The 14,279-nt window shown below is 48.5% G+C and overlaps 1 protein-coding gene across 11 annotated transcripts in view; it reads right to left on the bottom strand.

Annotated features, from left to right (window-relative positions):
* GRAMD1A (GRAM domain containing 1A) overlaps positions 1-14,279 on the bottom strand; it is a 264,618-nt gene that overhangs the window by 50,767 nt on the left and 199,572 nt on the right. For 7 of the 11 annotated variants that reach the window (XM_068241916.1, XM_068241918.1, XM_068241919.1 and 4 more), the window contains one exon: positions 3,482-3,597. In XM_068241916.1, coding sequence (XP_068098017.1) covers positions 3,482-3,597 — 116 coding nt within the window. The remainder of the gene's footprint in view (positions 1-3,481; positions 3,598-14,279) is intronic. The other 4 variants (XM_068241917.1, XM_068241922.1, XM_068241920.1 and 1 more) reach the window with 1 other exon arrangement.

Genomic DNA, 14,279 nt, shown 5'->3' with positions numbered 1-14,279 from the left:
AGGTAGCGGTTCATACATTTGTACCACAATAGACATAAGATCGATCACTTTACATGCTTTTACACAGAAACTATATCAATCCTTATTTGTGTTTTGTTTATGTCGTTTCCTATATCAATTGTCTATACGCCGAATGAGGAGAACCCTCTTTGCAGTTTCGATTAGACAATCGATGCAATGTTTTTCGTCTAATCGATCGTAACAGCTCCCCCAATTTTTACAGTGTATTGACATAGCTTGATTGATTTTAAGGCATTATACAGATCGTTATATCGATCGTAAAAAGTCGATCGAATACAAAATCCTGCGATATCTGTATGGCGTTTGCGTAGCTTTATTCATAAGCGTTTGAATGGGAAATTTAGCTGGAAAAAAACTGTTGTATTGGTTTCCACATTCATAACACTGGCAAAACTGCCAAGAAGGTCTAAATATCACCTTTTTGTGTACCCACCCCCTTTGGAAAAAAAAAAACCCTTTGGGGGGCGGGGGGGGGGGGGGGGGAGGGACCCACAAACTCATAAACTTTTCAGTATGTTTTATGGATGAGGAAGGAGATCAGAGTGCAAAACCAAAATGTGGGCTCTGAGGCCTTGTTCACATTGCGTTGGGCTTGCGTGTCCGTCCGCGGTGGGCTTTTTTTCCTGCGTTTTTTATAGCGTTTTCCGGCGATTTTCTGCGCGTTCGCTCGTTTTTTTGATGGCGTTTTTTGCAAGCGCTTTTGCAGAGCGCTTCCGTCTTTTGTTTTGGAGAAAGATCTGGAAACAATAAATACAATGTATTTTTTTTAAACGCTCGCGCAATCGCGTGCCAAAGCGATTTTGTGAGCGTTATGCGTTTTTCCTATACCTTCCATTGAGGCAAATCGCCTCAAAAATGGCTCAAGCACAGCTTTACAAAGCAGATCACAAACAAACCGCTCTGATATGATCTCGCTTTTAAGAAGATTTAAAAAGATCGCCCGCGCTTAAAGGGATACTGTAGGGGGGTCAGGAGAAAATGAGTAGAACTTACCTGGGGCTTCTAACCGTCCCCCGCAGACATCCTGTGCCCGTGCAGCCACTCCCCAATGCTCTGGCCCCGCCTCCGGCTCACTTCTGGAATTTCAGACTTTAAAGTCTGAAAACCACTGCGCCTGCGTTGCCGTGTCCTCGATCCTGCTAATGTCATTAAGAGCGCACAGCGCAGGCCCAGTATGGTCTGTGTCTGCGCAGTACACTCCTGGTGACATCAGCGGGAGCGAGGACACGGGCGTGCAGGCGCAGTGGTTTTCTGACTTTAAAGTCAGAAATTCCAGAAGTGAACTGGAGGCGGGGCCGGAGCATCGGTGAGCGGCTGCGCCAACACAGGATGTCTGCGGGGGACCATTAGAAGCCCCGGGTAAGTTCAGTTCGTTTTCCCCCGACCCCCCTACAGTATCCCTTTAAAATTTAAAAAAAACGCCTATAATGTCAAATGCCTCAAAGAGACTTCAGCATTAACTTCCAAGTGGAATCGCTGCATCCCTGTGGCAGATGAGTGATTTATTATAGAGAAATAGCCCTGCAGAGCTCCAGGGCTCGCAGGGCTTTACTTCCTGGAAGAGGCAGAGCTTTAGGCTGTAGCTCTGCCTCTCCGCAGTCAATCTCCGCCTCTCCTTACCCCTCTCAGACTTCTTTCACTGAGAGAGGCGGAGATCGGCAGAGATTGATTGCGGAGAGGCAGAGCTACTTTACAAAGCTCTGCCTCCCCAGAGCAGCATAATCTGCGACCTGCAAAGTCGTGGAACTTTGCAGGTCTATTTCTTGGTAATAAATCACTCATCTGCCGTGGGGAATCTGAGATGCGGCGATTCCACTTAGAATTTAATGCTGAAGAGCAGGTGCGTACCTAGAAATCCCCGGGCCCCCCTGCAGAAAAAAAATTCTGATCTCTAAGAGCTTCATGCTACTTCCTGTTTACACAGGAAGTTACATGAAGCACTTAGTGATCGGAGACCTCTGACGAGGAGGAGGTATGTGCTCAGCCTGCCTGCCGCTGCCCGCTGCCACCAATGATTGCAGGAGGGGGAGCGCTGAGAGGAGAGCCCAAGGTGAGGGGGGGGGGAAATGTCCCCCCTCCCCACCGATCAGCAGCCAAGCTCTCCTCTTATGTTGCGACCCTTCCTGCCCCACAAAAGTCTTTGAGCGGGCCCTAGAGGGGCCCCGGGTCCCCCCTCGGCGGCAGGTGTCGCATCCCCTATTGTTACGCCAGTGCCGAAGAGGACTTTATAACAAAAAAGGTAAAAAAAGAGACTTCAGTGTCTTTTTAAACACGGGGAGGTTCTGCAGACTCCATGGAGATATAAGTATCCAAAGAAGGTCTGCACACGACTTTAACAGGAGCTTTTATTGCTCTATGCACACTATCGATCATAAAACCAACTATTGTTTAGGGCTACACAGGGTCCCCTTTTTCAAGGCACAGTTACAATCGATTGTGTGCATGTGGTGTGTGGACCTTCTTTAGATACTTGTGTGGACTTTGGCTACTTGGTCGTACACCCACCGCCTCTGCTGGACGCCGATGTGCAATCTTTTGGATAACTCCATGGATATGGCGATCCCCAGCCCCACAATGCAGGATGCTATCTATTATACACCATGCAGAGAAAGTAAACCAGAGATGAACGCTTTGGCACAAAATAAACATATCCCCCGATAGACTTTACAAAATAAATACTATACCTGGTATTTTCGCTACTCTAGTGTGCTGTTTTTTGTGTTTTTTTTACTATAACTCCATGCAAAACACAGTTCATCAGAAAAGCATATTATTTAGTGGGCTGTGTGCAAAATGAAATCACCATTTCTAAAAACCTCTTATGACTAACAAATATAGATTAAAAAAACAAAAACATTTTTCAATATACCCTTACATCAGCAGCTTCTCCCATCTCATCACAGCTCTCTGTGATGCTGCCAGTATACATAACAGGAAAGCAGAGCCAGAAGGGGGCAGGCTTGGGCTTGAAAAGACATCAGAGCAGACAGACTCAGCTATAATGATTCCTGAGCAAAGCCAGACTGAATGCTCAGTCAGGGATTTTATCAGGGCTGATAACAAGCAGGCTGAGCAGTGAAGGATGAAACAGAGAGCAGGGTATGTGTTTTCTTGAATGTTCCCACTGATATATATGGTAAAATACATGAGGGTGCTTCGTCTCTGGTTCCCTTGATGTAATGGGGTTGTAGGCAAGGTAGTGGATTTGGGGCCTCCTTGATAAGCTGAAGTGGAGAGAGGTTGAAGAAGGTGGCTGGTGGGTGGTCCTGCTCAGCCCCTATGCCACAGAATATTAATCAGCAGAGGTGCTGCGGGAGATGCTAACCCTCCTGGCTTCCACGCATGATTTATAAGTGAGGTAGCAATACATTGACGCTCTAGGCACGCTCATCCTATCAGCAGAGTGGTGACCCAGCCAGGCTTATGACGAGCGCGGTGACATCCAGCAGGTGACACTCACCCCAGGCCATTGAAGAGCTCCCGGGACACGTAATCCTCATCCTCGCTGGTCAGCCCGAGCTCCGTGCCATAACACTGGTGCACGATGTTCCACAGCTCCCGGGGGGACAGTGTCTGCTGGCACAGGAAACATGACAGTCATTCAAGCTGATGGCCACATTCTCCGAACACATGACCCCTCCCCACAGGAAGAGGAGGGGCTAGCAATCATTTCATTTCATGTCCAATAATGTAAACATTAAAATCATAAAAAAAAAAATAAGGCCCTATAGTGACATGCAGCAGCGTGCAATACATTTGTCAGGATTTACGGAAACACTTCCTATATGTATATATTGCTGTATATTAATATTTAACCCCGCCCTCCCAATGGTGTCACAGCCTAGGCTGCGTATTTCTCCTGCCAGAGCAATCTGGGACAACAGGCATTATTTTCTACTGGCTTTGGAATTCTCAGAAACAAACATTCCACAGAGCTGAACCCGCCAGCAGTAAAGATGTTGCCACATGTGATTTCGGAACGTAAATCAGGGAGAGGAAAGATTTTACAATGGGCAATCACTAAGTAATTTATAAATGAATATATATATATATATATATATATATATATATATATATATATATATATATATATATATATATAAAGAAAAAACTAAGCACTTTTATTCATTACATTATTTTCACTACAGCTTCTCTTTAAGGCTGGTTCACTTTAAATTAGATTCCTGCGAAGCGCGGCGATAGCGAATGTGCCGGGACTATCCACAGCATGAACCCCAGAGTCTTCTGAAGTGGCAGGGCTATGGATGCTGTCATATTTATTTCATTTTAAGCAATACCAGTTGCCTGGCAGCCCTGCTGATCCTCTGCCTCTAATACTTTTAGCCATAGACCCCGAACAAGCATGCAGCAGATCAGGTACTCTGATTCAGCTGACTCAGGTTTTACTGGATTAGCCATATGCTTGTTCCGGGGTTTTGACTCAGATACAAGATATGCCAGAAGATAAAAACAGGACTGCCAGGCATCTGGCATTGTTTACAAGGAAATAAATATGGCAGCCTCCATATCACTCTCACCTCGGGATCCCTTTAATGAATAACTGTAAATGGTTTATTGCAAGCTTTCCAAATGTTAAAGAGAACCTCCAGACTAAAAATCTACTCAGCAGAACTGAAAAGGCTTGGTGTTTCCTTAACAGTTTCACGGCATCAGAACTTCATTTTTCTTACCCAAGCCTCATTTTTAGCTGCACAGAAGAAAACTGCTGCACAGAAGAAAACTGCCCGGGCATTTTTCCCCTGATGCTGTGCAAAGCATGATGGGATTTCTGATGTTGTTGTTCTCCTTCTGCTGTTTTGGTGCAAATTTGTTTTGTTTTTTTATTTTGAATTTCAGATTTTAAGTCTAGCGTGTGCAGCTGGGAGGGGTGATCAGCACACAGGATAGTTGGAACTGTGTCTCTTGCTCCCTGTCAATTCCTTTCAACCAAAAAAATGGCTGCCCCCATGAAAAAGATGGCTGCCCCCTTGAAATCAAAAACATTTGCCTGTTCTTTTAAAACAGGGTGGTTAAGAGATTAGATTACCAATCTATTATAATTACCATAACTAATGTAACTTAAAGGGAACCAGAGAGGAATGGGTTGTTAAAATAGAAAACGCTTTTATACATACCTGGGGCTTCTTCCAGCCCCATAAGCCTGGATCGCTCCCACGCCGCCATCCTCTACTTCCTGCAACCGCCAGTACCGGACCCGTCACTTCCGGCGGACGCGGGCAATTGTCCGCATCACAGGGGCTCCCTCCATACCCGTACACATGCGGCTGCGCAGCAGGCAGCCTCATGCGTACTTGTATAGAGGGAGCCCCTGTGATGCGGAGAATCGCTGGCCGACTCGCGGCAATAACGGGACCTGGTACCGTCGGATCCAGGCAGCAGAGGACGGCGGCGTGGGAGCGATCCGTGCGTATGGGGCTGGAGAAAGCCCCAGGTATGTATAAAACCTTTTTTTGATCCTCTCTGGTTCCCTTTAATGACAGCATGTTTTTTTTAGGCTGAAGTTCCCCTTTAAGTTTCTTTTACCAGCATTATACAGAACCGGGTCAGAGGCGTACAAAAGTGATGTCGCATGCAGAGACTTGAATATGTATATTCTGCAGGCTCAATCTGTGACATGTTGTCACAGTTTTGCCTCCTTTGAAATGTAAAAAGACTTCCTCAGTGTTTAGATCTATGGCAGCATTTGTCACTACAGGTAAACACACACAATAATCACTCAGCTCTCAGCTAGAGCAGCACCAGGCTGAGGTGTTAGAATGTCACACAGCACACAGGCCAAATGGTGTGACGATTCATACATATTCATGAGTGGAAGAATTCCCAGCATTCACCTCAGCCATTCATTGGAAACAGTTAGGGCCTGTTCCACTTGCAATCGCTAGCGTTAGCGCTAAACGTTAGCGATTGCGATTCAGCAAAATCCTTTTTTCCCGGCGATAGTGTTTGCAATTTTGCTATGCATTGCAGGGCATAACAAAATCGTGGCAATAATCGATCCGCCGGGCGATCGCGTTTGTGTAAAAATCGGATCGCGGTAGTGGAAATAATCTACCGCAAATCCTATGTTATTTAGCAAACCCTAGTGATTTGCGCTTTTGCAATTCAGCAAACGCAATCGCGTAAGAGGAAAAGGGCCTTAAGGGTCTATTTTCACTACTCACGGATTCCGCGTGTGAATTTCCACATCAAAAACACAACACGTGTTAGTGAACTGAGCCATCCAATGCAAATTTTTGGAGGTGATGCGGTGCGTAACAAAATCTGGATGGTACGCTGCATTTTTCCGCATGCGGGTGGGAACTGAATGCAAATTGCGGCTAATGCAAGTCAATGGGGCGCACATATCCCCGTTACAAACGTGGAAATTTGCGTTGCGAACGTGGATTTACCCAGCAAACACATGTGACATGTGTTGTTGCTGGGTAGTTTTCAAATCGCAACTCATATTTTCGCATAAAAACGCGAATCCGCTACGCGTATCCACATTAAAAACGGATGCAGATTTCCGTACGCGATTTGAAGGCGTGCTAGTGGGAATAGGCCCTTAGGGCGGTTTCCACTGAGAGCTGCGGCTTCGACTCCCATTCTGTTGTGCAGCCACAGTCCAAATTGCTAAGCCATGCTATGCACTGCTGTAGTGATTTGGCTGCAGCTGCAGACAGAAGTGCGATCTGGAGGCAGGCCCATCTTAGGTAAGTATAGGCAGCGTTTCCCCGCCCCTCGTCTCCAGGGAAACACTGCAGATTTGAGCCGGATTCTACACTAGTGGAAATAAGCCCTAAGGGCTCTTTCACAGTAGAGGCTGTGGTAGAAAAGGCTAAAAGGCTGCATTTTGCTGCCAGCGTTTTTGTAGCCTTTCCATCGCGTTTTCAAAGCTTTTTCATAGCGTTTTACACCTCATATGAAAACATCCTTTATTTTTTTTTCTTTAAAAAGAAGTCAACAAGTCAGCTGTAAAACGCTTTGAAAAAGCTGTAAAAAAAACTGTATTTGGCCTTTTCCATTGACTATCATTGAAACGTGAAAAGCCGACTTTGGCTGTAAACAGCTTTGAAAAAGCTCCGGGGAGCTTCAAAATGTAACGCCCAAAATGCTGCTTTAGGTGTGAAATGTAAAATGAAAGTCTATGGACTTTTATTTTACCTTGGAAATGCAAACTATGGTCTTGGCTTTAAAACGCAGAAACTAGCCTCTGGTGTGAAAGCGTCCTTACTGGTCACACCAATTTTCTGTGCACAGTAGTAGCAGTAGGGTATTAGCCATCATTAAAGCAAGAAGTTGATACCATTTATTGGCTAACTTAAAGAGGATCTGTAACGTCAAAAGATCCCCTGGAGGGTACTCACCTCGGGTGGGGGAAGCCTCCGGATCCTAATGAGGCTTTCCACGCCGTCCTCCGTCCCACGGGGGTCTCGCTGCAGCCCTCCGAGAAAGATGACGTCAATATTTACCTTCCCAGCTCCTGCGCAGGCGCTCTGACGGCTGTCGGCTCCGAACTACACGGAAATACCCGATCGCCGTCGGGTCTGCTCTACTGCGTTTCCGGCGCCTGCGCAGTAGAGCGGACCCGACTGAGATCGGGTATTTCCGTGTAGTTCGGAGCGGAAAGCAGCCACAGCGCCCCCGCTGGAGCCAGCAAAGGTAAATATTGAACTGACAGTCGGGCCTGTCGCCGGCTGTTCGGAGGGCTGCGGCGAGACCCCCGTGGGACAGAGGATGGCGTGGGAAGCCTCATTAGGATCCGGAGGCTTCCCCCACCCGAGGTGAGTACCCCCCAGGGGATCTTTTTGACGTTACAGAGTCTCTTTAAGGCTGCTTTCCCACCAGGACGTTGCGTTTTAGGGGACGTTATAGGTCGCATAACGTGCCCCTAATGCATTGCCTGGTGGTTTGGAGGAGGACGCTACCAAGAGCCGCATTATGCAGCTCTTGGTGCGCCTTTTTTGTGCCATGCGATGCAGAGACCGTGTGGTCCCGCCGGCCAATCGCCGCACAGAGCGGCCGCCCCAGGAAGTAAACACTGCACGTCACTGAGGGCAGTGAATATTAATTAGCCATGTGGCTGGCCGAGGAGGAGGAGGGGTGACCTCCTCCTCCAGCATTACTGAGCATGTGCAAACAGTCTAACGCGGCCCAGCCGGGTATAACGCACAGCATGCAGTACTTTGTTTTTACCTGCTGCGTTACAATGTAACGCAACGTGGGCACTGTGAACAGCACATTGGTTTTTCATTGCTGTGAGTTGGGCTGCGTTACAGGCTGCTCTAACGTGCACCTGTAACGTCTTAATGTGAAAGCAGCCTGAAGGACAACTGAAGTAAGAGGTATATGGAGGCTGCCATATTGATTTCTTTTTAAACACTACCAGTTGCCTGGCAGCCCTGCTGATCTCTTCGGCTGCAGCAGTGTCTGAATCGCACCCCTGAAACAAGCATGCAGCTAATCTTGTCAGATCTGACAATAATATCAGAAACACCTGATCTGCTGCATGCTTGTTCAGTGGCCATGGCTAATAGTATTAGAGGCAGAGGATCAGCAGGACAGCCCGGGAACTGGTATTGTTTAAAGGGAAATAAACATGTCAGCTTCCATTTAACTCTCACTTCAGTTTGTCCTTTAAAAGAATAAGTGTATTGGTGCCCATACAGGGTACAATTTTTTTTCATTTTATTTCGATTAGACAATTTCATTTGATTATTCCGTTAGATCGAATATAAAGATTTTCCTACATGTCCAATTGGATTTTTAGAGAAAAAAACTGTATAATCGTTCATTTTTATTGATAGAAAAAATGATTCTTTTTGACTTTCATTCGATTCGATTGTTTTGGTTGAATAAATGGGAAAAGTGTGCATTTTTATTGTACCGTGTATGGGCACCATAAGGGCTCTTTCACATCAGAGTTGGCGTTGGAGAACGCTCAACGCATACGTTTTGTCGTATGCGTTTTAATGCGCTTTGATATGCGTTGCAATGCGTTACAGCACCTAGGAAAACGCAGGTAATTTTGTTTCTTTTGTAGTTTTCAACTTTCTACTACGTTCCTCTGTTGCATTCTGGGATTTTATGCCTGCGTTAACGTTTTTAAAACGCGCATAGCTTGCGCTTTACATTGACTAACATTGTAACGCATAACGCTAGCGTCGGACGAAAAACAGCTCCAGGGTGCGTCGTAACGCAACGCACAAAAATGCAGAGTTATATGTGAAAGCTAAATTGAAAGTCTATGGACTTTCATTTCAAATTGGGTAACGCAAACTTTAGCCGCTTCGTTAAAACACTCAAAATCTGCGCAGATGTGAAAGAGCCCTAAGCAAGCTTTCAGCTGTATAGCATTCGTCGGGCTTCAATCCTGCTTGCTCACAAGATGTTGGAACAGACAACTATATACATGCAACATTTACTGTGCAAAGAAACATTCATCTTTCCTGGACAGATTTAAAGAGACACTGAAGCGAGACTAAATCTCGCTTCAGCTCTCATATATAGCAGGGGAACGTGTGCCCCTGCTAAAACGCTGCTATCCCGCGGCTGCACGAGGGTCCCTGACCCCCCAACCCACCCCCCGCATACCTTGGTCGTAAAACTTGGTCACAGATTAGCCCTTCCTAGAGGCAGGGCTAACGGCTGCAGCCCTGCTTCTCAGCGCCGTCTATCAGACGCGCATCGCCGCCTCTCCCCCGCCCCTCTCAGAGAAGGAAGACTGAGAGGGGCGGAGGAGAGGCGGAGATACGCGTCTGACAGACACGCGTGGGGCAGGGCTGAGGCGGCTAGCCCTGCCCCAATGCGGAAGCGCTCCCCCGCATTACGGAGGGGATTTGGGGTGTGACAGGGACCCCCGTTAAGCCGCGGGATAGCGGCGTTTTAGCAGGGGCACACGTGCCCCTGCTATCTATGAGGTCTGAAGCGAGATCTATTCTCGCTTCAGACTCTCTTTAAGTAATAAACAAGAAGTGATCATAAATCCCCATTGGCTTCCACTTCTGCACAGGATGTAATACAAACCTGGACATCTGTATATCCATTTGGCGGACCTGTTTGACAGCTTACTCCTTTGGCTACGGAAAATGTTCCACAATGCCCGGAAAACCCAGTATGGTGACCCGATTATGAAAACTGTTGCCGGTATATTCAGCCGTTTGTACGCCTAAACTTTACACATGGAGATCAGGAAGAAGCTCTAGGAATCTCCATGTGTAAAGTAAATGCTAAATGATAAGAATATCTTATCCCATCTGGACAAAGTTCCCCGATCACCACGTGTCTTTAGAATAACCTGAGATCATGGAAAGACCAACATCCACCAACACCGCCAAGGACAAGTCTGCCTTCTTATGACAGAAGCTATCGGTCAATGTCACCTCCACATGCGTAATGGAGCTGGCCATACACTGACAGATTTCCACCCAATGCTCCAAAACGATCCATTCCCATCAACTAATTTGATCAATGCAATTGAATCTAGAGGGAATTGAGTGAGAAAATGGATGTGTGTATTGGCACCTTTGGGCATTCCTTCTGGAAAGTGAGCAGAATATCAAAATTAGTCCATTACGTCCCATAAAGAAAACTGCATACTAAGCCTCTGGCAGTTTAAAGAGGAACTCCAGTGAAAATAATGTAATAAAAAAAAGTGCTTCATTTTTACAATAATTATGTATGAATGATATAGTCAGTGTTTGCACATTGTAAAAGCTTTCCTCTCCCTGATTTACATTCTGACATTTATCACATGGTGACATTTTTACTGCTGGCAGGTGATGTCAGTGGAAGTAGCTGCTGCTTGCTTTTTTGACAGTTGGAAACATGGTCCTCACAGTTTCCTGTGGGAGGGGTTTCCCCACAATATCAGTCCTACAGCGCCCCCTGATGGTCTGTTTGTGAAAAGGAATAGATTTCTCATGTAAAAGGGTGTATCGGCTACTGACTAGGATAACGTTCAATTCTTGGTCTCTTTAAACTGTACAAAATAGGGTGTTATTCCTTAATTCATTATTTTCTTTATAATGGACTGTCCACTGCAACATCTGGGCAACCAGGTCTCCCCCAAAAGCCTGAAAGTCAGATATCTGTTTGCCCATAACCAGTTAAACCACAATACATCATTTCACAATAGTGAGAGTACAAATCATTCCTTTATGTCCCTAAAATACCAGCCGGTGGCGTACAGATCACCATAGTAGCCATAGCGACCGCTATGGGGTCCATAGCCAAGGGGGATCTGGGTCCATAGCCAAGCGGGCTGGTGGCGATAAGACGGTATTGTGGCAGGCTGCATGAGCAAGTTTATTTGGGCGCCCGCCACGGTAGCTGCTTAATAGACTGCAATGTCGATTGTAGAACTCTCAGTAACGAACATTCCACAGAGATCGCCTGCCAGCAGTAAAGATGTTGCGGCCTGTGATACATTTTAGAAAGTGAAACAGGGCGAGGAACGATTTGGGCAAACGCTGACTAAATCATTTATGAATATTGTAAAGAAATAAGAAATTTTATTTGATATGTAATATTGGTTCAAGTCCCTCTTTCACCCACTCAGCTAAGAAGCGCGAGACGACTGCAGAGCATGTACACCGTTTTTATATGGACTGCCGCGGAGGGGACCTACGGGGTTAATGAGGTGTTTCCTCCATATGTGGCATAAACAGCAATTAGCGACTCGCGGTTCGCAGTAACAGGGGTGGGTGTTGTGTGTAATTAGAAACAGAAAACCGCTAATGAAATTATATCATTGCCGCCAGAACAAGCGGATTCTGTTTATGCCGAGATAACGTCTCACAGAGGAGTCTGTATTGTGTCAGCGACGTCACAGGGGAGCGGCGAGGGAGACGGCCGTGTCTGGCGGCATGCGGGTCAGGTAAGGGCGACGCAAACGTCTGACAGCAAGCGGGTCAGGTAAGGGCAACGCAAACGTCTGACAGCACGCAGGGCAGGTAAGGGCAACGCAAACGTCTGACAGAATGCGGGGCAGGTAAGGGCAACGCAAACGTCTGACAGAATGCGGGGCAGGTAAGGGCGCCGCAAACGTATGACAGACCGCGGGTCAGGTAAGGGCAAGGCAAACGTCTGACAGCACGCGGGGCAGGTAAGGGCAACGCAAACGTCTGACAGCACGCGGGGCAGGTAAGGGCAACACAAACGTCTGACAGCACGCGGGGCAGGTAAGGGCAACACAAACGTCTGACAGAATGCGGGGCAGGTAAGGGCAACACAAACGTCTGACAGCACGCGGGGCAGGTAAGGGCAACACAAACGTCTGACAGAATGCGGGGCAGGTAAGGGCAACACAAACGTCTGACAGCACGCAGGGCAGGTAAGGGCAATGCAAACGTCTGACAGCACGCGGGTCAGGTAAGGGCAACACAAACGTCTGACAGAATGCGGGGCAGGTAAGGGCAACACAAACGTCTGACAGCACGCGGGTCAGGTAAGGGCAACACAAACGTCTGACAGCACGCAGGGAAGGTAAGGGCGCCGCAAACATCTGACAGAACGCGGGGCAGGTAAGGGCGCTGCAAACATCTGACAGAACGCGGGGCAGGTAAGGGCGACGCAAACATCTGACAGAATGCAGGTCAGGTAAGGGCAACGCAAACGTCTGACAGAACGCGGGGCAGGTAAGGGCAACGCAAACGTCTGACAGCACGCGGGGCAGGTAAGGGAGACGCAAGCGTCTGACAGAATGCAGGTCAGGTAAGGGCGCCGCAAACGTCTGACAGCACGCGGGTCAGGTAAGAGCAACGCAAATGTCTGACAGCACGCGGGGCAGGTAAGGGTAACACAAACGTCTGACAGCACGCGGGGCAGGTAAGGGCAACACAAACGTCTGACAGCACGCGGGTCAGGTAAGGGCGCCGCAAACGTCTGACAGCATGCGGGTCAGGTAAGGGCAATGCAAACGCCTGACAGCATGCGGGGCAGGTAAGGGCAATGCAAACGTCTGACAAAATGCGGGGCAAGTAAGGGCAACGCAAACGTCTGACAAAATGCGGGGCAGGTAAGGGCAACACAAGCGTCTGACAGAATGCGGGGCAGGTAGGGGCAACGCAACCGTCTGACAGCACGCGGGGCAGGTAAGGGTAACACAAACGTCTGACAGCACGCAGGGCAGGTAAGGGCGCCGCAAACGTCTGACAACATGCAGGTCAGGTAAGGGCAATGCAAACGTTTGAAAGTACACGGGTCAGGTAAGGGCAACGCAAACCTCTGACAGAACGCGGGTCAGGTAAGGGCAATGCAAGCATCTGACAGAATGCGGGGCAGGTAAGGGCAACGCAAGCATCTGACAGAATGCGGGGCAGGTAAGGGCAATGCAAGCGTCTGACAGAATGCGGGGCAGGTAAGGGCAACGCAAACGTCTAAGAGCACGCGGGGCAGGTAAGGGCAAGGCAAACGTCTGACAGAATGCGAGGCAGGTAAGGGCACCGCAAACGTCTGACAGAACGCGGGGCAGGTAAGGGCAACGCAAATGTCTGACAGCACGCGGGTCAGGTAAGGGCAACGCAAACGTCTGACAGAACGCGGGTCAGGTAAGGGCAAAGCAAATGTCTGACAGCACGCGGGGCAGGTAAGGGCAAGGCAAACGCCTGACAGCACGCAGGGCAGGTAAGGGCAAGGCAAACGCCTGACAGCACGCGGGGCAGGTAAGGCAACGCAAACTTCTGACTGCACGCGGGGCAGGTAAGGCAACGCAAACGTCTGACTGCATGTGGGGCAGGTAAGGCAACGCAAACGTCTGACAGCAGGCGGGTCAGGTAAGGGCAACGCAAACGTCTGACAGCACGCAGGGCAGGTAAGGGAAGCGCAAACGTCTGACAGAACGCGGGTCAGGTAAGGGCAATGCAAGCGTCTGACAGAATGCGGGGCAGGTAAGGGCAACGCAAGCGTCTGACAGAATGCGGGGCAGGTAAGGGCAATGCAAGCGTCTGACAGAATGCGGGGCAGGTAAGGGCAACGCAAACGTCTAAGAGCACGCGGGGCAGGTAAGGGCAAGGCAAACGTCTGACAGAATGCGGGGCAGGTAAGGGCACCGCAAACGTCTGACAGAACGCGGGGCAGGTAAGGGCAACGCAAATGTCTGACAGCACGCGGGGCAGGTAAGGCAACGCAAACTTCTGACTGCACGCGGGGCAGGTAAGGCAACGCAAACGTCTGACTGCACGTGGGGCAGGTAAGGCAACGCAAACGTCTGACAGCAGGCGGGTCAGGTAAGGGCAACGCAAACATCTGACAGCACG

Source organism: Hyperolius riggenbachi, chromosome 6 (genome assembly GCF_040937935.1).
Source record: "Hyperolius riggenbachi isolate aHypRig1 chromosome 6, aHypRig1.pri, whole genome shotgun sequence".
NCBI lineage: Eukaryota > Metazoa > Chordata > Amphibia > Anura > Hyperoliidae > Hyperolius > Hyperolius riggenbachi.
Note: the sequence above shows the minus strand (reverse complement) of the source record. Positions and strands in the feature narration are given on the sequence as shown.